This window comes from Ruditapes philippinarum, unplaced genomic scaffold, assembly GCF_026571515.1.
Source record: "Ruditapes philippinarum isolate M1 unplaced genomic scaffold, ASM2657151v2 ctg1413_1_1_1_1, whole genome shotgun sequence".
Lineage (NCBI taxonomy): Eukaryota > Metazoa > Mollusca > Bivalvia > Venerida > Veneridae > Ruditapes > Ruditapes philippinarum.
Genome location: NW_026855954.1, coordinates 38,818 through 66,408, shown reverse-complemented (window position 1 = coordinate 66,408; position 27,591 = coordinate 38,818). Strand labels below are relative to the sequence as shown.

At 29.8% G+C, this 27,591-nt stretch overlaps 1 protein-coding gene across 1 annotated transcript in view; it reads right to left on the bottom strand.

The window, feature by feature from the left end:
- Positions 1 to 17,145, bottom strand: part of LOC132744929 (uncharacterized) — a 30,292-nt gene extending 13,147 nt beyond the window's left edge. The window contains exon 1 of the mRNA XM_060733720.1: positions 16,893 to 17,145. Coding sequence (XP_060589703.1) covers positions 16,893 to 16,939 — 47 coding nt within the window. The 5' untranslated portion in view covers positions 16,940 to 17,145. The remainder of the gene's footprint in view (positions 1 to 16,892) is intronic.
- Positions 17,146 to 27,591: the final 10,446 nt, after the last annotated feature.

Below are 27,591 nucleotides of genomic sequence, written 5' to 3'. Positions count from 1 at the left end.
ATTCATTCATTCATTCATTAAAAAATCAAATCTTCAGTAAAAAAAACAAAACGTATGCAGCACGTGAATAATATCAACTTGATTATTTCTCCTCAAAATTTTATCTAAATCTCGATGATTTTTAAATTACTATTTTGTTATTGATTGAGAACAGACAACAATACAACAATACGTTTTAACTTCCACACAACGTTATCAATGAAAGCACACTTAACTTGTAAAAAACTACTAATTAAATCATTAAACTTGTCACTTTCATCCATTCACGTCTACGATACTTTTGTTCATTGAAACACAAATCAAAGTTCCTGTAGATGATGTAGTTATTGTTCGCCACCAGCATGTCGTATGATTCCTTTATTGTAATATTGTGACAACCATTCTGCTCTATTTGTTTTTCGACATGAATTCATTTAAATCCTTTTAAAGTGTACAGTAGCCAGACATTCTTATTGTTTAGCCCTTTCATTGCCCACATAGATATACAAAAAAAGTATTTTTGTTTGGTAAAAAGGAAACATGATCAACTTATTTTCTGATCCTTTAAATAAGATTTGACGGTATAGCCGACGTTTCGTGAAAGTGTTGTTTGTATACCTTGACAGTTGTGACAATAACATATACGAGTAAAATTACAATTACAACACATTTTAATTGTGAACTAAAGGCCTCCGACGTAAGTACTAAATGAGTGTAGTAGGTTACAATTTACTGCCACACAAAGTGTCTGGTGTGTAATTGTTCAAGGAGTGATCCTGCCAAGACCACCCCTTAGCTGCTTGTAAATTTTTATTTTTCTGAGCAGTAAATGTTACTTGTAGCTTTAGAAATGTATTGTTCATCCGTATTCATTCCCAAAATCAACTTGCTGTTAACATTTTACTGTCGTGATCATTAAATGATTTAAGCGTTTTTAAACTGTATAGCTACTGCTTGCGAAGGCTTTAAACAAACAATTTGTATTGATATTAATCATCTTTTAACTAGGAAGAAATGAGGCAATAGTAAATATATTAATATTCAAAATATACAAGATTCCATATTGTTATACGCATGATTTTTTCTTAATTGAACAAAGCCCTTTTCTGTATCAAACATTATAGTTTAAAAGAAAATCGATCAGTATGTTAAAAGTATGAACAAAGATACATATTTTGCTTCCTGTATGTTGATATTAAAGTATACAAATGATCGAAATATATTCCCTTTCAGCTACACATGATTTAGCATTAAAATTAATTTAAAAAGTCACACGTTTGTTTAAAGCAAAATCGAAGCCTTGCATTTGAAATTAAAAAAACCGATGAACTACAAAACTATGTTTGCATTTCTATAATATGCCTTTTGAATGTTTGAGCAAAACGCTGGTGGAAAGTGCATTATTAATATGAAGCGTACACTCAGGGTAATACAGGACAATAAAGTCCATTTAATAGAAAGAGGTGAAAAATTACCCCCATTTAATGGCATTGATTAGTTGTTGTATGTGAATATAACAATACTTTCAAATACTGAAACATTAATTTTATTATTAACGGGTTATGACGCAGAGTAAACGGTAATGTTTTTTTTTTTACCTTGTCATGTTTAAAAGTAAGCGAATGATCAAAAGTAACCAACCGCAATATACAATTGAAATATACACTATAATGAAACAAAGTGAGATTTACTTTGATCTTTATTAGGTTATGATAAACTTTTCATTTTAGATTCTTTTTCATCTTGAACATTAAAAAGTATCAGAATTATAAATATAGATTAATTACGTATACACGTGTTGAGCTCAATCAATAACTATCTATTAAACGAAAACAAGCTGTTTAGAGCAATCAGACAATAAATGCTTTTTAAGAAAACAAGCGATTTACTCGATTGCGATGAATTCTTTATCTGTTTTAAGAAAATTTGAAATGCTCGAAATTGCAAAAGGTTCAATGGAAATGAACATCTAACACTTACATTTTTATGACAGATGACCATAATATATATAATATATGTTTTAATTTATCAACGGAAATGTCTGCAATATCACATCGCAAATATAAACCATTAGTTTTGTGGGGGTTGCATATATCACGTTTATTGCATATATAAGAATTTACAAAAATATTATCTCTTTTTTATTGTTTATGTTTTCCTACAAAAAAATGTTTTTGCTTAAAGTAGGTTATGAACATGAATAACAGAAGACAAATAACAGAAGACAGAAGGTGGTCAAACATATGACATATGACCGGAAAAGATCAAAATTAATGACAATTAATAGAAGGCGGTTAGAAAAGACAAATTGCTTGAGATGGTTGCAAATAATGTTTTATGAAATAAATTGTTTGAACATTCTGAAATGTGACAATAGTATCAATTCTGTACATAAAGAGCAATAGTGACCCCAAGAAGATACTATCATTTAATCAGTACTTTGGTCAAAATCTAATAACTTAAGTCCAGTATGCCAGAGAAAGAATTTTATCAAAATGACTAAAAATGAAAATTAATCAAAAAAGTGAATTACTTTCTGTAACTATTTGATACTATTTTAGAATATCATGAAATTCAAATAACTCAAACTCCTGCTATAAAACAAGGTAAAGGAAATTAGAAAATTTGATATGATCAATGCAATTTATATGTACAAGATCTTTTTCGCAATTCAATACAAAATCAATTTCATTTAATATATTTAGTGTTTTGAAGGACAATGTACGATAAAACGAGTAATATTCACTTTCTAAAAATGTTGCCAATTTTGTCAAAAATAAACATTCAAGTCAAGAGTGAAAAGTAAATGGACTTACATACATTTTGATAAATTACATTTTTTAATTTGCAACTCACTGCATACAAAACATATAAATGTTCTCTTTTATTTGAATAGCTAGCTAATGCTGCACGCCTTCATATTCATGCCAAATTTATAAAGATTTTAGAAAACCTTTAAATAGTCAAATCATTGCGATGCATAATTATTTAGTAAATAAAGCTTCAAAAAACACTTTCAACTCTCTCAACGTAAGATACGTTCGTATGAAGTGTCAAAATATGAAAAAGTATGCATTACTTCTTATAAACACTGTGTATAATGACTGAAATTGTTAGATTGCAAATGATATCATAAATTGTGAATATATTATTTTGCATTTCATAAATTTTATTATCTGTTTTCTTCAATTTGATTGTTTTACAGTTTATATACTCATTTAGATGTGCACAGCTTTATAAGCGTACTTTTTACATAACGACTTCATTTGTTTTCTAATTGACGGTAACTGCTTTAAGGACATTGTGTTTCATAATTTACGGCATGTCAGTTTCAATAGAGTAGTTAATTTCCTAGCAGAATACCGAGTCAAATTTATGTGCTGCAATAGCTGTGAGATGTTGGAGATTTTGTTACAAATTATTAAACATTTACTGTGTCAGTATTTTTTCTTTTTGTCTTTGAATCGGACCAGTGCCTGCGATGAGGATCGTATTAACAGAAATTGTGTATATAAATTATTCTCAAACTAGTGTGTACGTTTTAATTAAAACTAATACAAGCACATTTTTGTTTTACTTCTTTTCTTTGTGAATCATTCACAAAAGGCATAAAAAGTCTTGTGGTTTGCAACATAAGCCTGCACCATTTTTAGTTTTGCCGTGTTAGGCTTTTTTTTGTTTTTCTCTATTTTGATATATTCATGGAAGGCGTACTACTTTTTTGAATATTATATATTGTTAGGATACTACAAAAATTTACGACAATTGACAAACATTTATGAGATAAAATTGCTACAAATAAATTTAGTTTTACAATATTGTATTTTCACGAAAATTTCACTATTTCTTATTGTTTTATGAATAGTTAACACCAAACATCAATTTAATTTATGATTTATACATCAGCAGCTATACACATCAGTCTGTTAAAATGATAGCTTTCTCATTCAAAATACTCGTAATCTATTTATAGAAACACAAATACATGACAGTATATAAATTCTAAAACTATGAACGGGCAATTGTCAAAAGGTCGAATTGTTTAATTTACTCATAAACATATAAAGGTTGGCATCAAATAACTCGTAAACAATGTGTTATCCAGCCAAATTATTTAAGAATAGTATTATTTCTCAATGCATCAACAAAATACGCACACAAAAAAAAAACACATTTAAATGCCATGGACATTGATAACTTACTTTTTAACACCATGTGATTATATTAAAACAGATTGTTGAACAGGGAGCAAAGATGTTTATAATCGGTTATTGTATGACGTAGGGAGCAAAGATGTTTATAATCGGTTATTGTATGACGTAGGGAGCAAAGATGTTTATAATCGGTTATTGTATGACGTAGGGAGCAAAGATGTTTATAATCGGTTATTGTATGACGTAGGGAGCAAAGATGTTTATAATCGGTTATTGTATGACGTAGGGAGCAAAGATGTTTATAATCGGTTATTGTATGACGTAGGGAGCAAAGATGTTTATAATCGGTTATTGTATGACGTAGGGAGCAAAGATGTTTATAATCGGTTATTGTATGACGTAGGGAGCAAAGATGTTTATAATCGGTTATTGTATGACGTAGGAGGTATGATAGGGAGTGTGAAAAAATCATTGTTTGCTGGATATTTAACACAAACATTAAACATGCTTTCTAACGGAAAACGTAATAATGTGAGTACTTAATTATAAGGCGGCCTTCAGATTTTCTGAAGGTTAAATGTGTTATTTTTAGATAAATCGTTTCATACAATTGTCAAGGGGGGGATTATATTTATAAATAAGAAGGAAACCCTTTGGTAACTCTAATCTACCGGTCCGCTCTCATAATTAAAATTAGGACTATCCAATTCCTGATGTCCTATTTTTAGAAATAACGTATAACTGACGCGTAATATATAGTTCTCGCGTCGCTGTTTTGAATAAGGCTTAACAGTGATATGATGCACATTTTCAAAATACTTAACTTGGAACAACACAGTAATGTTTTCCAATATGAAATAAAAACTAAAGGCCGCTTTAACCTTGTCAAAATATTATGTACAATTGATTCCCTTTTTCATAACGTTTTCATACCAATAACCTTTACAGAAAATCATGTTCTATTTACCATAACTATTTAAACATAAAAAGAATAATTAATATTGTCTACTACACTGTTTTGAAAGTGGTACTTGATTAACCTTTAAATAAATATGAGTAATTTAGGCCTTAATGGTCTGAATAGTTGTCATTATACATGTTTTTAAACATAGCACAACCGTCCAACGGTAATCTAAAATAATCATAGATTCAACGATATAAAGGCATTACCAGACGGAAGGATTTAGTTGTACAATATTAATTAAAGATATGATGTACACTTTTCAAAGCAATACATTACTTGCATTTAGACCGTATGTTGTATGTTTCATCAAGAATTTATTCACTTTTATTACTGAAATATGTGTTAATGTTATATTATTGTTAGAATTGACCAATTAAGAAGATTGATTAAGAGATAGGCCGTTAATTGGGGGAGCATTTAAGAAATTACCCTATTCTGGAATGAAAAGCATAACTAAGCAACCTAAAGCCTGTTTTGTATGGTTTTCTGGTGTCACTTAGTGAAAAATTATTTTTCTGCATCAGTAATGGTGGAAATTCTATAGTCTATAATCATCTTTTTCTGAGTAATTTGGGATTCGAACATGCCACAACTTGGGGGCTCCCCAAGAGTTTTTCAACACCCTTTTTACTCCTTCTTACTACATGTACTATGTTTACATTTTAGCCCTAATTGTTCTGGAATTTCATTCATAAAAACATTATCAGGGGATAGTTGGGAAATCTGCCACCTGTCATCGTGGTATGTCTGTACAACTAGAATTAAGAGATAGAACATGTCCTATCCTGTAAATTAAGTATTAAGTTGTACGAATTCAAGAAATAGTAGCCGTCACACATTAAGATTTGCTTGTACATTTTAAGTTTCAATTGGTGTGGTACTTCAGAATCCTACCGTCTGTTGTGGCCTAAACTCATTGTACATTAACAGACGACTTCGCGGTCAGTATCTTAAATACTACAAAAGAGGATTAGCTGTTTAATATGCATCAAAGTCATTGATATGAAATGATACAAAACAAGACGTTCATGGGCAGGTCAAACACAAGAGTCTTAAAACTAATGATCTTTTATAATGCTTCGCCTGTTGCGTTCTTAAGAAAATATTTTTTGTAAGATAGAAACATAAAATCTTTCATAAACCAATGTTTTTCATCTAAACTATAAACGTTAGAAACAAATCATACTTTCACAGGTAGAAAGTGGCGTTGAATGTAAATTAATTTTTAATAAAGGAAGTAAACCAATTGGTATTTTTATTTCCCTAAAAAATACTAAATCACAATACATGAAATAATACAAATTAACAAAGAACAGAGGTGCCAAAAGATGATTCAGCTTTGTCAGTTCTTACATCGGAATTCCTTACACGACACCAAAAATAAAAAATAAAACTTTTGAGAAATAAACAATCATAGCATTTTTAAGCCGAAATGCATCTTTTAAAACCTGACAGACCATTCTTTGTCTGGCTAACGTAAATCAGTAACGGCTTTACATATTATAATTTTCATTCAAAGTCAACAGCAAAACTTTACACTAAATCGGGATAAAAAGTCACAATTATCTCAATTGCAAATATGAGTTTAAATTACCTCAAAAGAGCAAGAAAACAATCACGGGTGTAGAACGCTACTGCATTTAACATTTTAGCGTAAATACGTACACACTGTTTAAGACGGTTTTTTTTTTTTCAATGTAATAAGTGCGGAATATCTTAATATTGTAAAAGAAATCGTAAAGATTAATTCTTTTTCTATATTTGTTTTGGGATTGTGATAGTTCCTCATTTATAGTGATAATTGTTGGATTTCATGTTAACCTACCACAAATGATTATTTACAATCAGAATTTAATAACAATGTATTAACTTTTTTAAAGACTTAAATAGAGATCACAAATATAAATACGGTAATTAATAACAATACTTTGGTGCAAAACAAAATTAAAATGATAAAATATGCTGCAATAAAATTGGTTGAATCTATTATGACATATGTTAGCAAATGTATAAACATAATAAATAATTAAACTTAAGAAATGTCAACACATTGTTCATCACGACTTTCGCTGTTGTTTTCTTTTTAGTTTGTTCGGTTGTTTTTTATGTTGTTCTTCTTTTAGACTGTAACATCTATTTGTTTAAGGATCTACATGAATCTATATAACAGAACAGTATAAATGTTCATTAATTTGGAAATAAGCCAACGTGACTCTTATTTTGTATAAAAATATATAATGATAATATTCATATGATCAAACCCTAAGAAATATGCAATGTCATAGCTACTTAATATGTGTTAATTAAAAATAAATATTGCCTAGGCTGTTTACATTTTCAAATACAGTAATTTATTATGACGTATAAACATGATTGTATTTATGAATAACAATTGGCCAGGCCAATAATACATGTATGACATTCCCGCACCATTTTATAATCTCACCTCCCACAAGTGTGTCCCACAGAAATAATTCATGAGCGAAATGGTTATTATGCAAATATCTATTTGTAACATATACTATATCAAATATAACAATACCATCTAAAATAAATTTCATTGACTATTTAAGGTATATCAGCGGCATCAAAAGATAAGCGGTACACACTAGCACATAAATTTGGTTGATGAAGCACACTTTGTTACATCAAATGGCTTAAACCTTATCTTGCTGAATACGTGTAATATATTTCACCTGTTTTTTTACTTAGAACAACCCATTTGGAAATCGATGGATTTAAGTATCAAAATGCCAAAGATGAACTAACAAAAATATAGACCATTGTCTGGTTGTACGGATGTGCTGATTGTTGTTGGTCCGTGTAGGTTAAGAGTTTAAATCAGCAGCTTACTATTAGTATATTCCAATCTATAAACGTATGAGTACCGTTGTTAATTAATAAAATTAATTAATTGAAATGATGATTCATTATGGTAACAATTTTGATAATTTAGGAATTATAGCATAGATAAAGGTGAGTCTTGAAAACCATATATTTGAATTTGGATTGATTTCATAAATTTGAAGAAGATTTTTTTATCTCCCATGAATAGGTTATATCAGAATTTCAAAAGTTGGAGATTTCTCGAGAACAGAATGAAACAAATAGTTGGAAATCACAGACAATTTTCTATTGAGTCTGCTTATTAATAAGAAAGATCATGGAAAATGTAAAACCCTTATACGACCTTCAAGTAAACCGAGTTGGATTTTTTTCTCAATAATCTTATGTTTTTTTAATTGCTGTCGATAGATTTACTTTTTTCAGCCAGTTTAAGAAAAGTCAAGATATATAAATGATTATTTTATAGGATATCAACACCTCGATGCATGCTATGGAAATCGGATTGTAATAACTGATGACCTAATTTACCCATTCGAACATGGAAGTTATTGATGTTATATCATAATCACAGAAAATAATGTTACTCTGATAATTCGATTATCTGGTTGGTTTACGGATAGGTTTGTTTACAGTTGGACAATCATTGCCTAACAGAACTGGGACATGATACAAAGATTGATTACCGGGGTACAATGACATTAAATACTGCTGGAAAATTTATTGTAAATGCATTGAATTAAAAGTAGAGCAAGCCGCCTTGATGCCCATCATTAAGCAAACCTATTTGAGAGTTTTTTCTGCTCAAAACCAAAATCATGAAGCCTATATATGATCATTTGGAACATATTTGTGCAATCGGTAAATGTTTGCATCAAAATACTGTCCTGTCAAGTATAGTGTTAGAGCAATTTTAATATTCTGACAGTTTATATGATTTATAAGCTTATAGATTCCTACACAATGGAACAAAAAGTAGTTCCATAAAAGCTAAATATATATTTCATACAAAGTGATGTCATGATGTTATTTATGTTTGTATTTGCAATTGGTTGTTTTATTTTTTTCGTATACTGCAGTAAATTTTATATATATATAAATTGGGTTTCTGCTTTTTCGAAAGCATTAACATAAGTGTGACAATTTTGTACAAAATTTGCAAAAAATGGCTACACGCTTATAGCTGAGGCAACAAAATAAGTTTTTATCAAATTGAAAGAAATACATTGAGGTCCAAAAGCCTGAAAACATAAAATCTAAATTTCTAACATAGATAGGGTGAATCATTTTATACAAAAGACAATTAAGAAAAATACTCAGAGATAAATTGAAAATCGTATTTTGGTGGTATAGTTAGCCAGATATGAGTGAAAATCGTTGTTACTCTTTTCAATTTTGGGTCATTTTTAAATATTCTTTAATTATTGAAAAACGATGCTGTCGAATGATCTAAAATTTGACAATAAAGCTATTTGTCTAGACCTTCATCTATTAGAAGATTAAGCTCAAAAAATTATTTACAATCCTATCATGGCAACAATTGTTTTTCATCACAAGTGTTTAAATGTCACTTGACTCTTTGACTTTTGAATGTTTATAAACCTACATTTAAAGTTATAAGTTTTCTTTCTTTCATTTTGTTCTCTTTTTCTTCTTCTTTTTTTTTCCTTTTTAAGATTGTAACGTTACTCCTGGGTATGCTACAAAAGAGGTTACTGAACACTTATTTGCTATAATGTTTGCTATCACATAGGAAAAACACTTTAATATGAACACTACCACAAATGCAAAGTACTTTCATTTGGAACATATTTTAGTATTTTTCTTGTTGTTTTGTTATTCATTATGAAACAATATTTTTATTTGATTACTGACAACAAGCATTATCAGACAGGTTGTTGAATCCTTTATGGTTTAACAGTATTATATGAAAATTGTTGTTTTTAGTTGGAACACAGGCAAAACTATTGCCAACATATAAATACACTTCAATATAAACTTATGTATACCTAAAAGATTTTAAGTATCATTTATACAAAGTTACGTAGAATAGTACACATTGTCTCTCGAGGCAATAATGACTGTCACAGAAAGAACTTTTGATTTTGATGCTCCTCAATGACAAAGTTTTCAACTTTTGTACGTAAATGTTGTGATTGAGCAAGCATTGATGACGGTGTTAGAACGATTTCCTTATATCCATAACAGCATTATGTACCAATTGTTGCCGACAACTAAACGGTTCCTTAATAGAATTCATTCTAATTTGCTTGAAGTGGAGTCACGGGGTTAACAGAATAATGAAACTAATATGGCGTTGACCGATAGAAAAAGATTCTCAAATTGTGTTACAACTAATTCTATAAGAAAAATTTATTCTCCAGACATTACGATATAACATGATAACTGAAAAAAATGATGCCAACATGTTAAACATTTTGAAATATTTTGCTTTTATGGAAAGAAAACAGACTTGCAAGTACATGTAATCTCGGCCAGTATTTTCCACCTTTTGTACAAATAACGAGCCTTAGAATAATACATAATTACAATAATTACCTGAGCCATTAACATTGAAAAAAAAATATATAGTTATATTCTTGTAACATAAAGCCATAATTGCAGAAGGTTTTCTTATTTAGAAAAGTAATGCACATTCAACCAATTATGATTTGATTAATAACAACTGAATTATACTGAAAAAAAAAGACTTTTTACACCTCAAACAATATTTAACAGTTATCGAATAACTATTTAATTTGAATTACAACAGTTGTTATAAATAAAGGTCTATGTATTGAATTTTTTGCAAATAATAAATGTAATGATAACGATAACCTGTTTTAAAATAACTATAACATTTTTGTCGTTTACAAACGAATATTTCACCAACAATATTTGAACATATGTCTTAAGAAATTTAAGAATATATTTTTAACTTCTTAGGAGGTATCTAGTTTGTATCAACTTTCTATTCATATGATACTATTGTTTAAATTGAATTGTTACTATCATAATGATGATATTTTATTGAATTAAAATGCTGATTATTTTTTCAAAGATACACCTTATTTAAGAATATAAACTAATTTAAAACAAATAAAATTAGCTGTATGTATATATCATTTAATAAATGTATCGTTTTATTGACCTGACACAGAATTTAGATAAATGCTACCGCCATGATTTTTGAACGAAGAAAAAACTATATTTATTGAATGATATAATACACTTTATGATATATAACAATGTAAACAAAACTCAAACGTCATTAAGAGATAATTAGTATTTTTATGCCAGCTAGTAAATAGAGGATATTCAAGTTTTTTCTATAAATACAGGATTAATTTTCACCAAGTGGTGTGAAAATAAAAAAATTTTGAGTGGTTGTAGCCATGAGTGAAATATGATAATTTTCATAGCTTACGTATTTTATTTCATCAATATTTCTCAATATTTCATTTATAAGTATATAGTAAATGGCGGTAGGGCCCTCCTTCATTCATAATTAATAACAATAAAGATTTTGCAAATGATTATGTTTTCTTTTTCATTGAATGTTTTCAGGAAATTGAATAATGAAAACATATATGTAACAAAGTGAGGCACATGATATTTTACAATAGCAAAGTATATCAGAGACAATCGCGTACTATGTAGAAAAATATGAAGATAGAATGCATACATTGAATGGATATAATGCCATTCAGTAAATGTATTATAACTGTTTCTGAATACAACGATAATTGGCTTTTATATTCTACGATATCAATATGTATTGTATGTTGTTTTTTTATACTGCTGTATCATGTTCATTATCTAATTATTACTTTTCATTCTACTATTAATGAGACAAACATTTATAAATGAATAGAAATATAGCACTACTGGTATTCTCTGACATATGAAATAAATGTAAATTTGATATGAGCTATATAGTTTCATACATTGATACATTAGTAGATGAAAACAAAAATTGTAAACAATTGAATAATCATTTCCATACTGAACATAGACAAATGTAAGAATATCCTAATGTTGAATGAACACAAACTGGTCATTTTGTTTTCAATGACATTTTTTGTTTGTTTTATTTTTCCTTTTATTTGTTTGTGCAATAAGCTTCCTGTTTGAGTTTTGGTAAATGTTAGGTTTCATTAAGGTGGGATAAAGAAATGCACATGTGTGGAATAATTGTTTACATGCTCCTAAAAGTTATTCATACAATTTTTATATTCAATTTCCAAACATCTAAAATGACGAGCGTTCAGTGGCTTAATTGCATTTTTAGGATGTAAGAGCAATTTACAAGTTTATGTAACTGACACGACTGTTTCGTATTTGACTCCATTTATTATTCATTGTAAACCGACCAGATAAACAATTTCTTCGTCTAATTATTCTATCCAATAAAACCAGCACAAACATAACAGTGGAATGAGAGAGTGGCTTTACATTAGTGCCTGTGTAGAAAACTTTCAGTAACGTCCGATATACGTCAACTTCACAAGTGATATATTGTAAAGAACGTATCTATTACCGTGTCACATCAGATATGTTTACAGTATTGGTCATCTAGAATCATTATCTGTACGGTCACATTCTCTCGAGACATGCTGTATACACATGATATGCATCAACAATCAAGCATGAAAGAGATCAGACAAATTGCAGGCAAATGGTCACACGATTTATTCGTTCATTTTAACATAAGAATAAGTAAAAATGTCTTTCACAAATTCTTAATTTGACCATTGTCATGTGGAAATGTTGAACAGTTCATAAGCCGGTGCTAGGGAGTGTGAACAGTAGCTTGAACTTGCAACAATTGTCTATTAACAGGCTCAATCGCCCGAGCCGTTTCAGTTTTCTTTAGATTTTCTTTTTGCATCATTACTGTGTACATTGTCATATTTGTGATGTGAAACAAATTGCTAGTATAACTTGTGCACATTTAAGGCAACGAAGCGATTGTTTTGAGAAGAATAACGTTAAAAACTGAATCGAGACTACTAAAATAACAATTTCATCTAGAAAAAAAACTGACAAAGTAGCAAAACAACCAAAAGCAATATACGTATGGTTTACATGGCTTTAAAAACGGTAAGTGGAACTGTAAAAAGGTAACGCAGTCAATAAAAGTGGTCGAAAGTTGAATGATTCCTGCATTATAAACTTAGTTAAACCGATGATATTATTGTCATAATTGCACTAGTTTCCGGATGAAAGGAAATTGCTTTGTTTGATACGGATATTTCATTACCAATTACTTCACGCTTAGAATATAAAATACCGCCTCAGCTTTAACGACTTTATGATCATAAACTCAATAAGATATATCGTTATAAGAAGCCAATGTTTTTTAATTAAAATATAACTACATTGAATGTTTGCCATCTATCGGGCAATATGCGTTTCTGTGATACTGGAACATTAAGTAGTGCTTCAAATTATTTTTGAGGTTTCCTTATGGTTGTGGTAAATGAAATTATGTAAAAGTGTAAATAATAAAACAGAAATTGTGTAAATGATATTAATAAAATAACAGTTTTATTACTTTATGACTTCATTTAACATTTACAAATTAATTATGTCTCTTTTGTATACCATAGTACTCAGTTCAATTTAATCAAGTGATTACAGTAGTCTCAGATCAAATACTTCGAAAGATTAAAAAACAACAACGGCATATAGCTGCTAGCGTTATGTTCAATGAAGCTATAGTTCCCTCATAAATCTTCACAAAATAAATAATTAATTACTTTACTTTTTTAAATTAAACTGTCGTCATTTTTGTAATGAAATTGTCACTGGAATAAAGAGTTAAAAGTTAAATAGAAATGATATTCACATTCAGAATTTTACATACGGTACTTTTGACTTTCATTTATTACTGTTAAATTTAGTATTTGCCACCAACTGCTTTTTATTAATGTTCAGGTTAATATTTAACCTATTTGCTGGCTGTCGAGATCTTAATAACCCAATTTTAGATTCGACAACGCCAATTTTTACTTGGTATTCTTAAAAAAAATAAAAATATAAACAGTCTAATAGCAAAATGCTCTTGTTGATTTATAAATTGAGCCTTTACTTTTTAAGATGTTACAAAAATTATCTTTATCGACAATTTTTAAAATCAATTATTTTACCAAAGTCCTAAAGTCATGAACCAAACATGATAAACAAATAAAAGTTTGAAAACTCTTTTTAAGACATTTCCAAGCAATTATTAATAAACAGTTATAAATAATAAATCATATTATAACATTCCTTAACATTTATTCTTCATCTTTAGAATTTTAATTATTTATCAATTTTACTAAACATTTAGTTCTATGAAAAAAAAACATTTGTGTTAATGACATTCATGCTACTAAAGTTTCGTCAACAATTCAAAATAAAACTATGAAGAAAATTAAATTATTTATAACATAAACGAACATAACCGAACATAACACTACATTTTAAACGTAAAAATGCAAAAAAAAAGAGAAGTACAAAATGTTTTTCTGTCATCCTTCTTTTATGACAAGGAATTGCAAGCCTTTTAAATCCTAATAGACGTTGTTGACGCTGTAGTTTCATCAAAATTGTTCTGCTATGGACATAAATAATTTATGCATCCTATTGCCCACGGCCCACTAGCACCGGCTTTAGCAAATGTAAACATTTAATTAAAACATGAACGGGGGATATATATATAGATATTAAAAAAAATACAATGAAATCAATAAAATGAGTTAATCGCATTTATCAGTGACTTCAGTGTCACATATGTGCTTGTTAATTTGCATTTGTTTTATAACTGCCGATAATTAAATAAAAAACGTACAAAAAGAAACTATTCAGGCGATGTAATTTGTGCTCATTTATGTCAAATAGAGATACAATGCCAATAAAGAAAAGATGACACTGACAAGGTTCTGACCTCTAGACAAACTTGTTGTGGACATTCTATTGTGTTGAAGAGACAGATTTATCTCCTGGTAATACTCCCACAACTGTATAAATGCTCAAATAGAAAACCTTTTTTCCAATGTGTTCTTATGTGCTGCAGAAACTGTGCTGATAGAACTATCCGATTGATAAAATGTGATTACAAAGCAATCACCCCACTTCTATAACACAAAAATCTGTTTGAAACATTCTCTTTTTATGACATTTATTGTTGAGGTTTAGTTTTACATATAATACAGCATAGTTGTATTCCCTGACAAAACATTTCCATCTAATATTCGAATTAGGGTTTATGGAACGTAAGAAGCCATGTCGCTGACAATTATACTTTAATAACGCGAATTTTACAGACTCTTTTATGTTATTTGTACATATCCTGGGGGAATTTATCCTTTTAGTTCAGCGTCATGTTTACTTATTGCGAAAAATTTGACTTATTACTTATTCATTAGTAATTTCTCAGTTCAAAACTGTGTTTGAAAGCCATGAATCATATCTCGACGCTGCCTTGTTATAAAAATGGGCGATTAAGCAGAACGGATACAGGAATTGATAGTCGGAAATAACGCTAAAAAACAGTGATGATAAATGAACAAATTAATATTAACCTGCCTATCAAAAGCTTAATTGTTTAGAACATGTAATAATACCGACCCAATAAATATATAAAACAGTTCTAAACGTATGAATACTTGTATGAAAATGAAAACACGTATACATTGCAAATATTGTTGAGCAATTTTAATTGACTTTGACTATAATTTAATAAAAAGAAAATGGACGCCTTTAGGGTCGTCTAATCATGGCAAAATTGAAAATTGTATAGGCTTTGTTTGATTAATTGTGAATGACGGTAGATATAAGCTCCCGTTCATATTTAGCTAGCACTGGATTGAGAAAATCACTGCATTTAATTCACAAATATGTTCTTGTTTTGTTTTTGTGTGTGTTTTTTGTGTGTTTTTTTAATAAGATTCGACAAAAACACATAAACATAAACACCATATATAAACATTATATGCATCGTCGTCTTTATTTTAATACAGATCAAATCAATTTACGATTTGCTGGAATTGCCACCTCTTAAGGGTGGGTCTTCTGGTCGGAACTTTCTAAATAATCTCAAGGTTTTTTTTTTTGTTGGTTTTGTTTCGCATTTTTTTTTTTTTTTTTTTTTTTTTTTTGGTTATTGTTTAAACTGTTTCTATTGTTACATAACATCATACAAATTTCATATCTTAACCAAATCAAAAAGGTCACACACATAAATAATTTCTATGTAATTACGATTAAAATTAATAATGCAATGAACAATAACAAAACTGTTCACATGTGGATGATATATGATTGTTTGATTTATTTATTTAAATATGATTTGAAATAGTAATGTTGTTCTCCGATTGCAATTTTCATAGCTCCATTCCAAATGAGAATTTGAAATTTTGAAATTGGAAATTAAATTGTTTTTGTTACATTTAAAAAATTATACAATACATTTGAATCAAGAAAGTGTTACCTAACCAAATACATACGGGCAATTAGATATATGTTGTTTTTTTAACTACAAAACGTTTTGATACAATGCTGCATAGATTTAGTGAAATCATGACTTAGAAGAATACGTTCAAGAAGTGTAAGATATTTTTAAAACTTAAATTTGAAGCGTTAAAGACTACATTTTCCTGAATATCTTTCGTCGTGGTAATATTACATTTTAAAGCGTAGGTACATTTTTCATTTGTGTTTATTTTAATTTAATTGTATACGACAAGATGAGTTATTATTGAGATAATTTTACTACAAGTTCATATTCTAAAATCTTCATCACATTTCAAATGTTCGAAAATTTATATGTTTGATATTAGCAGGACTTTTGTCCCTATTACATAAACTTTACATAAAACTATTATACATTTTACATAACTATCATAATATTTAAAAGAAAATCAACAAAAAGCAAAAAGAATTAAAACCAAATTAGATATACTTACAGTGAAATCAATGTAGCCAAACTCAAGAAGAAAAGTGTCGTCGTCATGTTTCCTGTTAAAGTGTTGCCTGCACCTTGCAACAACACAACTTTATTAGTCCTTTCTAAGTACTAATGTGCTCATATCCTGTCAGCGTGCTGTCATGACGCTGTAAAATATCACGTGATACACACACCTTTCATTGACCAATGAAAAGACAGCGTTCATTTACTCACTCCTCCTTGATTGTTTCTATGAATTGCGTTTGAGCATTGAAGCTATGTGACTACAGAACTATCGGAAAATACCAGCAACTTTCGTCAACTCGGCAAAGCTTTGTGTTCATCAAATCTCATGGTAAATCCTGTATATTCTGATGACTGTTAAACTAATTCTTTATCAAATCTCCAAGCTGTGCGTTTCAAGCGTGAAAATAAAAACAAATGGTAAATGGTTTATATCAGGGATATATTTTTATGTAAGAATAAGTGAGACTTATCCAAGCCTTCTCTCTTTACCGTAAAACTAGCACATTAGGATAGACTTACTTTAATGAACCATGAAAAATTGAAGACTAAAACGAGATAGTTATCTTTTAAGGAATAACGCCCGCGTAGTGATAATAAAGGAAGAACGCCCGCGTTGATATAATAACCTTAATGAACTCCTGGAGACCGCCGTTTTAGTCACTTTTTATACATTTAAGCAACTGTTCTTTCTTATGTGTGACATACTTCTACCGCATGACCTTGAAACAAACAATGATTCTGTCTGAAATTATAAATTTATTCATTGACATTAAAAATATACAATGCTCAAATTAGATATTTGAAAATAATGTTGCTACAAAGTATTTTTGTAAATATGAAATAAATATGTTTTGCTTCAACCAAAGTAGATGTGTTCTTCTTTAAATCCTACACGCAATAAGTGGATACACTATGAAAATAGAGTGGTATTTAAAAAATTGGCAGTTTTCTTAAGAAAGGGCAAGCTTTACTTGATCGTAAGAGCAAACTCAGATTCCAATATATAGTTCTTACTTCTTTTACCTAAATAAGACATGTTCATAAAATTCTGCAATAAAATTATTTTACTCAAAGATGATCATAGTATATCTTTAAACTACCACCACAATTTGAATAAACACATTATCAAAAGGCCAAAACCTTTGAAAAACTAACAATATTATAAACAAAACAAACACATATTCACAATTCAAATTTAGAAGTGAAGTGCAAGACGTTGCTGCTTAAACATTTTATCGCTTTATTCCTTTTTCTTAATTTGTCCACATGGCAAAAAACTTTGCTTTAAGTCTTACTTATATATACAATCAAATGACTCTATCTGGCTTTGTACTTGTGGTTTTCTTTGAGATGGAAATCGTTTTCATGAAAAATGGCACCTTTCATTGCAAAAACTGTAGATCTAATTTATATATCTACAGGAATTTCTATTTTAGATAATCTATATCAAATAACAATTGGATATTCATACCACCCTGATTATACAAGATTATAAAGTTTAATACTAGATGTACAGCCTTGTTTAATACAGAGTCTTACTTAATATAATAATATGCATATCCAAATCGCACGTAGAACTGGGAAAATTGTTAAAAGAATATCCCATCAATTGAATCCGACAATATGGACGACTGGTCAGTATTTTTTGCCATTTTGCCATGAATTTTATATGACGCATCACTTGATTATTTGTAAAAGAATTTTAACTGATTTCAGTGCAGTCTGACCAGGGTCTGTGTCATTTAGCAAAGCTGTTTCTAACATTGAAATCACTTAAACGTTGAATAACATGTTCTTAATACAAAGCAGGGCAAATTATTTACACAAATTCAACAGGTTAAGGGGGGGCAGTATTAAGTATACCAATAATCAAAGACCGATACAAATAGAAAGTACCGACTTTTTTCGGCCAAGATATTACTAACAAATATCCATGGATATATCGCGTTGTTATGTCAACGCCGTGTCATCCAAAACAAGATGTATGTATATGATTTGTTTGCAAAAATTCTTAACTCATTTATAGGATAATTGGTGTGTTCAAATAATTAGGTCACTACCATTAAATCATTTCTTATGGTAAATAAAAGCTCTGATCAATTTATAAATAAGGTTATTTTTGTTCGTGAAAAAAATATACAAGTATTCTTATTTGGAAGTTGACATCAGATTTCATCATTCGTCATTAACCATTCCGAGTTGCGTTGTACCCTTCATTTCTTTAAACAAAACAACCTCTAAGAAAAATAAGATATTTTTTATTCTACCATTATTCCAGTTGGATATTGAAAACCTTTAAATTTATGAACATGTTATTCATTTTTCGCTCTGATTGGTGTATGTAACTTGCAAATATTTTATATTAATATCAAAATTTATATTAGTTAAAACAACATTTTTTTTTTCAATTAAACATATTTACAACAAATGATTAAATTAAACACAAATTAAGATTGAACAGGAAGCTACAAGCTTGTTTTTAGAAAATCTCTCCATGGAATGAAAAAACAATTGTCATCATATACAGACAAACTATTGTATGCTTGTAAAAAGTTCTTGGGTAGGAATAACATTGTTTCAGCATTGTCTCAGTTTCAACGCCACGGCGCGTTTATCGGGACTTTGTCAATACTGTTGAGAAAAGGCATAAGCCTTAGAAAGGTAAACGTTAAGAAATCATTTTTAAGTTTACAGTGTATCTTAAATACCAATCTTTTGCATAAATAAAGAGTGAAAGATGTTTAAGATTCTTTTTTTAGATTAAAATCGGACTGCGTAAAGTAATTAGTTGAAATATTTTCACCCGAGTGATGAAAGAGTTTTTTACATAAATGTTTCATCGTAGATGTCTCGCGTTATGGATCCCATGGGAGATGAAATACTTGCAATACAGGTATAGAAGAGGGAAGACAGTAATGAACCTGTTACTCTGTGAAGTGAACATGAATATTTGAGTAGGTCTGGGTATATTTAAAGTAGTACGCAGTCATTCTAAAGGAATAATTTATGGCAAACTTGATTGCTTATATCGTAACGTGATAACCAATAAATTATATATATACATACTGACGTATGTAGGCCTTTGTTAAAATCGTTGACAAAACACCACCTCCGATACGCTTTGAGCCTCATTGACTTCATGATAATTGCTTTCACTAATGTACTAGTCGTAGTTAATACAGAATAATAAATAATTGATAGTATATTTTTTTTAATTTCGAACCAGTGAACATGTTTTTAATGTCTATCATTTAAAATCTGACATTAATTAGCTCCTAACAAGTATGCATTCACGCCACGCACAACACTAATGGTATGGATAGAATCACATTAAGAACGTTAACTTTAATGACTTGCCCATATTTAATGCTGCACGCCTCCAAGCGAGCCTAAATATGTTTTAAAAACTCTGCCTTGTGAGAAATATACTCAGAGTTTTAAGAAAAGTAGAAATAATTACAATTAAAGAAATATTTTGCCTGTTATATGCAATTAATGACTGATTTTGTACTTTTTATCACCATATTTCTACTACGTGACTAACGCAGTAAGGACATTTTTGCATATTTCGACCTATGTTTAGAAATTTTGATAAGACACGCTGTATGAAGATGCGATTTCTTGTATACATATCACTTGAGAAATACTAATTAGTACTTTTACCATTGGGAAATTATTTTAGTATTTCATCTTCACCATGACTTGAAAATAACGGAGCTAAACTTTAATCCTAAAAAGATCGACTCTTTATCTGATCATAATAATTATTTAAATATCTACTACACGTACAGCTATATGAAGAAAGTAACGAGGTTTCGTTAAGGCAGAATAATTAAGCTCCATAGCGTTATATGAAAGGCGCTATGGCGTTATATGAAAGGCGATTTAATTAGAATGCATCATTAACAGTTAGGAAAAAGTTGTCACTATGTATATAAAAAGAAGCTCAATACAATGATGCCATTGATTTGTCGGTAATGTGTTTTAATACAGTGTAAGTAAACGTTTAACAAGTGTTCTGTATCAAACGGGAATATATTTGAACGAATACACAGCTGAAAGACCGTATTTGTCGATACCTCAGTGAATTCTGTATGAATTTGTATTTGTTTGGGTCGTCAGACCAAACAAATAATGGTAGCGAAATTTCAGACCCTGATATGCTTATTTGCAAAAACCAAGAGTAGTCCGAACTCCTCGAAGCGGTTACTTCCCTTTATAAGTACACTAACGCCGAAAAAATTAAGGGAAGAGCACTGCGTGTTGTCAAATAAAACGCGCATTAATTTTCAAGACTTCCCGGGAGAAGAAAAAAAGTTCCCAATTGGTCGAAGATTTCTAATATTGTGTTCTTTACAGATATACATGCTTATATTAAGCTCCATAATTATTTACATCAGTGTTAAACAACAGGTTTACCGTGAACAAAATATCTTGATATTAATAAGGGTTGCAGACCCTAATTTAGAATACTGTGGTTTTCTTCAGGCTGTTAACCTTCCCATGAACGAGGGGTTACATGCTCGTTTAGGAAGCGAGAGGTCTGGAGTTCAAATTCGAGATAAGGCAACTCACATTTTTTTTCTTTTTTTTTTATTATTATTATTTTTAAAATTGTTTATGCCAAATACACATTGAATTGAATAACAGTGTTGCAATTAAACTTATAGCCAATTTACTACAGTTATAACACTGGAAACAACATTGGTGGCACTATACAAAAAAAAATGGTACCTTCACCTTTCTGATATTTTGAGACCCAAACAATTCAGCGCCTTCTGTGCTTTGATGTTATAAAGTAGAGAAAAACCAGAATCCCTAAACAAAGCCCAACACGGCAAAATTGACCATGTTGCCGGCTCGGTTTGATTTAGCCTGTTCATGGTCGATAATGGAAAGTGCAAGTTACCGACCACGACCCTTTGCAACTTTTTAACTTATAAAGATCTTTTATTCTTGATGAAAACTCTGGAAAGAAAAACTCATACGCTTTCTTCTGTCCGATATGGGATATATTTGACCCTACTTTGTCCAATGGAAATTAATTACATATGTAGTTGGTATAGAATAAAGTTTTGTTAATCCAATAGTTATCTTAATACATTGATCACAAAATCAACTTATTAATTGTGCATGTGCACTAAATATAATATTTTGCTTCATTGTCGAACTTTTGTATTACATTATGACGGATTATATTCTAACTGACTAAATACTGAATGACTACGTATAGACGGAATATAGTCCTTCTGAATATCACCAGTCAAATTTGTTCACAACAATCTCGTCAGAAGGGTCATAAATACAACAAAATCAATGCTTGGAATAATATTGTCCTTTCCCACAAAGGATTCTAAATATTTACTGTAATAGCATGAAATATCGTCTTTCACTTGTTGATATTATTATAACAACAATATATTGACAATTCTGATGCCAACAAAAATTTGGTCATATATGTTATTGTTTTTCATTGTCTGTTTATTTTGTTTTTGTTTCCATTGTATTTACATTTCGCATTGTGACCAGGAGCTTCATGCAATTGTAAGCAAACAACGTCTGTACTTAATTGTTTGTGTGTTTGGTTTGCTTAGACCTTAAAGCAATTGTTCATGTCAGTCGTCTTTTTAGAAACAGTAAACTAAACATTGCTTTTTTAATTTGTTTTTTTATATTTCCCCCTGGACCACCACCTAAACTGTTGACAGATATACTTACAGCTTTTATATTCCGGTCGGAACCCCACCTACACTGCCGTCAGATATTCCTGCAGATGCATTAAAGAGCGACTGATTAAAGCGTTTGCTAACTGACGATTTTCAGACCATTTGGGACTCGTTACTTGAAATTTAAGACCTGTAGTCAATTCATTGTCAGCATTTCAAAATATTCTGTGCAATGTTTGAACATGGACATCTTCCTACTGGCCGACCATAGTATTGATCAAATATTCAAATCAAGTTGATTTGTCAAGACTGTTTATAGATGCCTAAATATCTTAGACATCTTAGAAGCGACAACTTAAAGCAATTAACTCTGAAATATGTCTTTCAGGATAACTTTTACAAACAAAATATATTTTAAATCATAATTGCAACATTTTCGACTTTTTATCTTCACCAGCAAACAAAAACCTTATGTAGGTCAATATTTGTTGTTATAATTTTTCACTTATATAAAGCATATACATCAAGTTTTGTGGTATCCGATAATTTCTTAAAAAACATATTTATTCGATATATTAACATTGTTCGTGATGTTACACAATACATTTTCGGATTGGGCAGAAAGCTATGACTATAACTCCATGTAAACTACCATTTCAAGTTTTTTTAAACGTTTAAATTAGTTTTTTTCTACAACTAATTGATCAAGTAGCTGTCTCATTTAAAGATTGAACTTGATATAAGGATGTCAATAAACTTTGCTCTAGCCCCTAACATACGCCCTAGTCTGTGAAAGACATAGATATATGCAATTCTAAAATGTTTGTCTCAATTTGGAAATTATTACTGTATTACATTAAAGGAACTCCACTGAGGCTTTTTGACATGACGGGACTGGAAATAATTTTTTCGAGATAAATGGATAAATGTTCCATTTGATGTAGGTCTAGACCAATAACATATCTGCAAACTTTTAGACCATTCGCTCACTCCGTGTTTTTTTTAATCAGGATGATTATGCTAATTGTGAAACATGATCCAAATTGAAAAGCTTTACAAATCGGGATAAAATAGCACAAAATACGACTTTCATTTCATTCTGAGTATATTTGCATATCTCCTGTTTTAGGTGCCTGCGATGATCTATATGCAAGAAATTTAATTTTATGCTTTTAGGCTTTTTGACCTCGGTCGAGTTACTTTAATGTTAAAATATAATTTTTATTAGAAATAAAGGTGTTTGTCTATATAGATTATTTGGTATGATTTACATTTTATTCTTCCATTTTATATATTTGCAGCAAATACCATTACTTTTTATTAGACTGATACATTTATTTCACTATCACTTAATTTTATCTGAAATCAATTGCAGACATTGTTATACGTAAACAAAAGTCTTGAATTATCTCTGCAATATTGGTAAATGCAATATTTAATATCAAACACATTAAGTGTGTGTATATTGACTTTTAAATTGATTAAAGAACAAAACGCAAATAAAAAGCGTAGAGCTCAAACATAGAAATTATCCCAACACACTTATGCAAATACATACTATGTTGATTCTAAACATGTGACAAAACTGTATTCTTTACACGATTTCCCAGAAACAATTTTAACATTAACATAATGGCAAAAATGCTTTAAAGAAGCATAAACTAAAATATAACTGAAAGTAATAAAAACGTGCAATTAACATGCTATACAAACCTGCATATGGCTGGAGAAGAAGTTGTATCATGCAGTAAAGAGTAGATGTATTAAATATTGTGCTAGTGTATGTATATTTTACCGCCGTAGCAATAGCTGAATTTATTAAATTAAGTTTTATAACTAATTGCATTTTTACGAAAATAAACTAAGTGTGACAATCATTGTTCACTGTTTTAAGTAAACATTACTTGCAGACAGTTTTATATATATTTTTAAGGACTTGGACGGAGATCGGGTAAACGAAATATTCAAACAGTTGAAACTCTCATTAAGGTGTGTATCTATGACATGAGAAGAAGTTGTATCATGCAGTAGAGAGTAGATGTTTCAATGAAACAAAAATAATATAATGCCTGTGTATAGATGCATTTTTATCGCCGTAGCAATAGCTGAATTTGGTCAATTAGGTTTTATAACTTATTGCATTTTGTACGATAATAAACTAAGTTTGTCAACCATTGTTCACTGTATTTTGCAGACAGTTTTATATATGTTTAAGGAATTGGACGGAGATCGGGAAAACGAAAGATTCAAACTGTTGAAGCTTTAATTAATTCCAGATGAGCTTAAATATTTCAAGAAAATCAAACTTGAAAAAAAATGTACTACAATTTTAAGAACACTAAAAAATATATAGATTTAAGTAATCATTTTTATGTTATGTAAGATTCATAACTGAGTTTGCATTATTATTCCCACGTTTCATCTGCGTGACTTACGCAGTAAGGGCTATTTTTTAACCACTTTTTGGTAATTTACGTAGATTATAAATGCCGCTTGCAATGGAAATATTTTATTTGAAATATAGCTAAATGTATATACCCATTTAGTAGAAAAGTCAAAATTCTTAAAGTTGTAGCAGAATATATGTATAAACTTAGCTTTAAGTGTCTAACCAATTGACAATTATTATTGTTAAAAGCAAAAGTGCCATCAACTGAAGTAAATGTAACTTGATAATTAATCTTTCTACAACTTTCATCACAATTCAATTATAAATCCATTTTTCATTGCCTTACATCCGACCTTTATGTCTAAATACAATTATCTTAGTGTCGTGTTCACTCACCTTTAAACCCCATTTATCAAAATACAATCTTAAATTGTTACATGTTACGGAATAATCACCTAGAGCTTCGTTAAGAAATAACATGTTATCTTAGAAAAGCAGAAATATTAATGTATTTTTATTAATACATGTAATATTAATAAGAACAACATTGTCCGATAACGTTGCTAAATGTATTTTAAGATCTTGTCCGGACTATTATCAAACACTACTGCTGCATTTTCATTCAAACATTACAGGAATGATCATTACCACGTTACGTTGTGCATATCCTGGGCATTTTTCCGGTTAAATGATTTTTGTCAGAGTTATGACCCTTTAATGTTTTATTTGATTTTTTAAGTTTGTGTGGACTGCTTCTCTTATACCACTAATTCAATTTGAATGAAACTTTACAGAATTGACTCGAGTACTTCCACATATTACAAAGGTTTTCCGGATTAATGATTTTTGGCTGAGCTATGATGGCCCTCGAATAAAAAAACATGTTGCTGATAATATTAAAACAGATCCGAGCAAGTTGACAGATATGATATTGGTCTCGTGACAACTAGATTATGATCAATGACTATTTATCCGAATGTAACAATAGTTTTAAGTCTTTTTATTGTACTCAAGGTTCTTCTTCATAATTTTAAATCTTGAACCATTATCTATTTTGATAATACTGAATGAAGAAAAAAAATGATAGAATAGATTATCAATTCAATTAGATTTTAAGAAAGATAAACTCAGACATTGATGTTGTAATAGTTAAACTCGTATAATATATTACGTATTTACCAGATATTATTTGATCGTCGAAATTGTTTTTGTAAATATTTGGTAAATAGGGTATAAATATCAGGACTATAAAACAAATTGAAATTTACTATAAATCAGACATTAGACACAAATAAATATCTTGAAGTTTCCCCTTAGTTTTAAATCCCATTATTGTTATACGATGAAAATTGCGTTGGATACTTATAAAATCAAAGAAAACTTGCCAAGGAAATCACATAAACACAATATGTTTGAACTACTAAAATTCGGCTGATATCAAACCCCCATTAGGCTCGATGACATCATTCTACTATATGATGGCTACATGCTGGAATAATCTTAGCTTTACGTATCCATGCTGCCTTACGAAGAAAGTCGTGGAGCTTATTGCAATGTATACAAGTGGCGAAATATAGCACCGCTGACCATACTAAGAAAAGAGAATATCATGCACAATACGAGTTGACAAACAAAAATATTTTTCGAGTTACAAGACTGACACGAGTTCCAAATGACTATAAGCTTTTATTCTTATCTTACCACAGTAGGGAGCATACAATGTACCATACATAAAGTTTGGACCAGCTAATGAATCTACAAGTTCGCCCTGTTTTATGAAGCATTTCAGGTTATTGTCTTAACCTTTTCACAATTCAGTGTAACTACCTATGTTTGATGTACATCTGAACTGAAAGTGTAAGTTTGTTCGCTGTTGTTTTTTAGGTAACTTTGATTAAAAAATTGCTTAATCAGTAAATATAGTTGTCGGACACTGTTCTGATTAAAAGAAGTCCGAGCCAGATAACCATCATGTTACCGCCACCTCATCAATACAGGTCAACGTTTTTAGACTCTGGAAGCTGCCGTAATATTGCCATTATAATGCTTTTTTCTATATTGTTCATGTTTAATTTTAATAATTATTTCTATGTTTTCTTCGTTAAGAAATACACCCCGACACTAAATAAAATTGTACAAAGATGAATAACTCTTCCTGAATTTGTGTAATTATACCCTTATTCTTAATCTCCCTTCTGCATCTCTTGTTTATGATGGAAGGAGTTTCTGTTATGCTGTCATGATAGTTTTATTACACTAAACTTACTGCTTCCCCTAATATAATCAATTGTTTTGACATGTAAACACGTGTAAAAGTGCATATACAAGCCAGTATTTGTACTCGGATGGTTATCTGCTTCAAGCTGCTGTTTACTCCAGTGTATATAATATCTATAAAAGATATTTAGCAGACATGCCATGTGGATGTTAATGAAAGGTGCAACAAGCACTTTCTTCACGTAGCTGAAGTGGTTACAAACCGCAAGGCGAATGCGGAGTGGTGTGAAAAGACGTCAGGACCAGAATAACGAGGAAAGATAACACCTATAACTGACGCTGCGTGTTGATGTACTGGTGCCATTTAATGAAAACTGTTTTCCAAATGGTCGGTTTCATATTTTAGTACGCTTTACCCG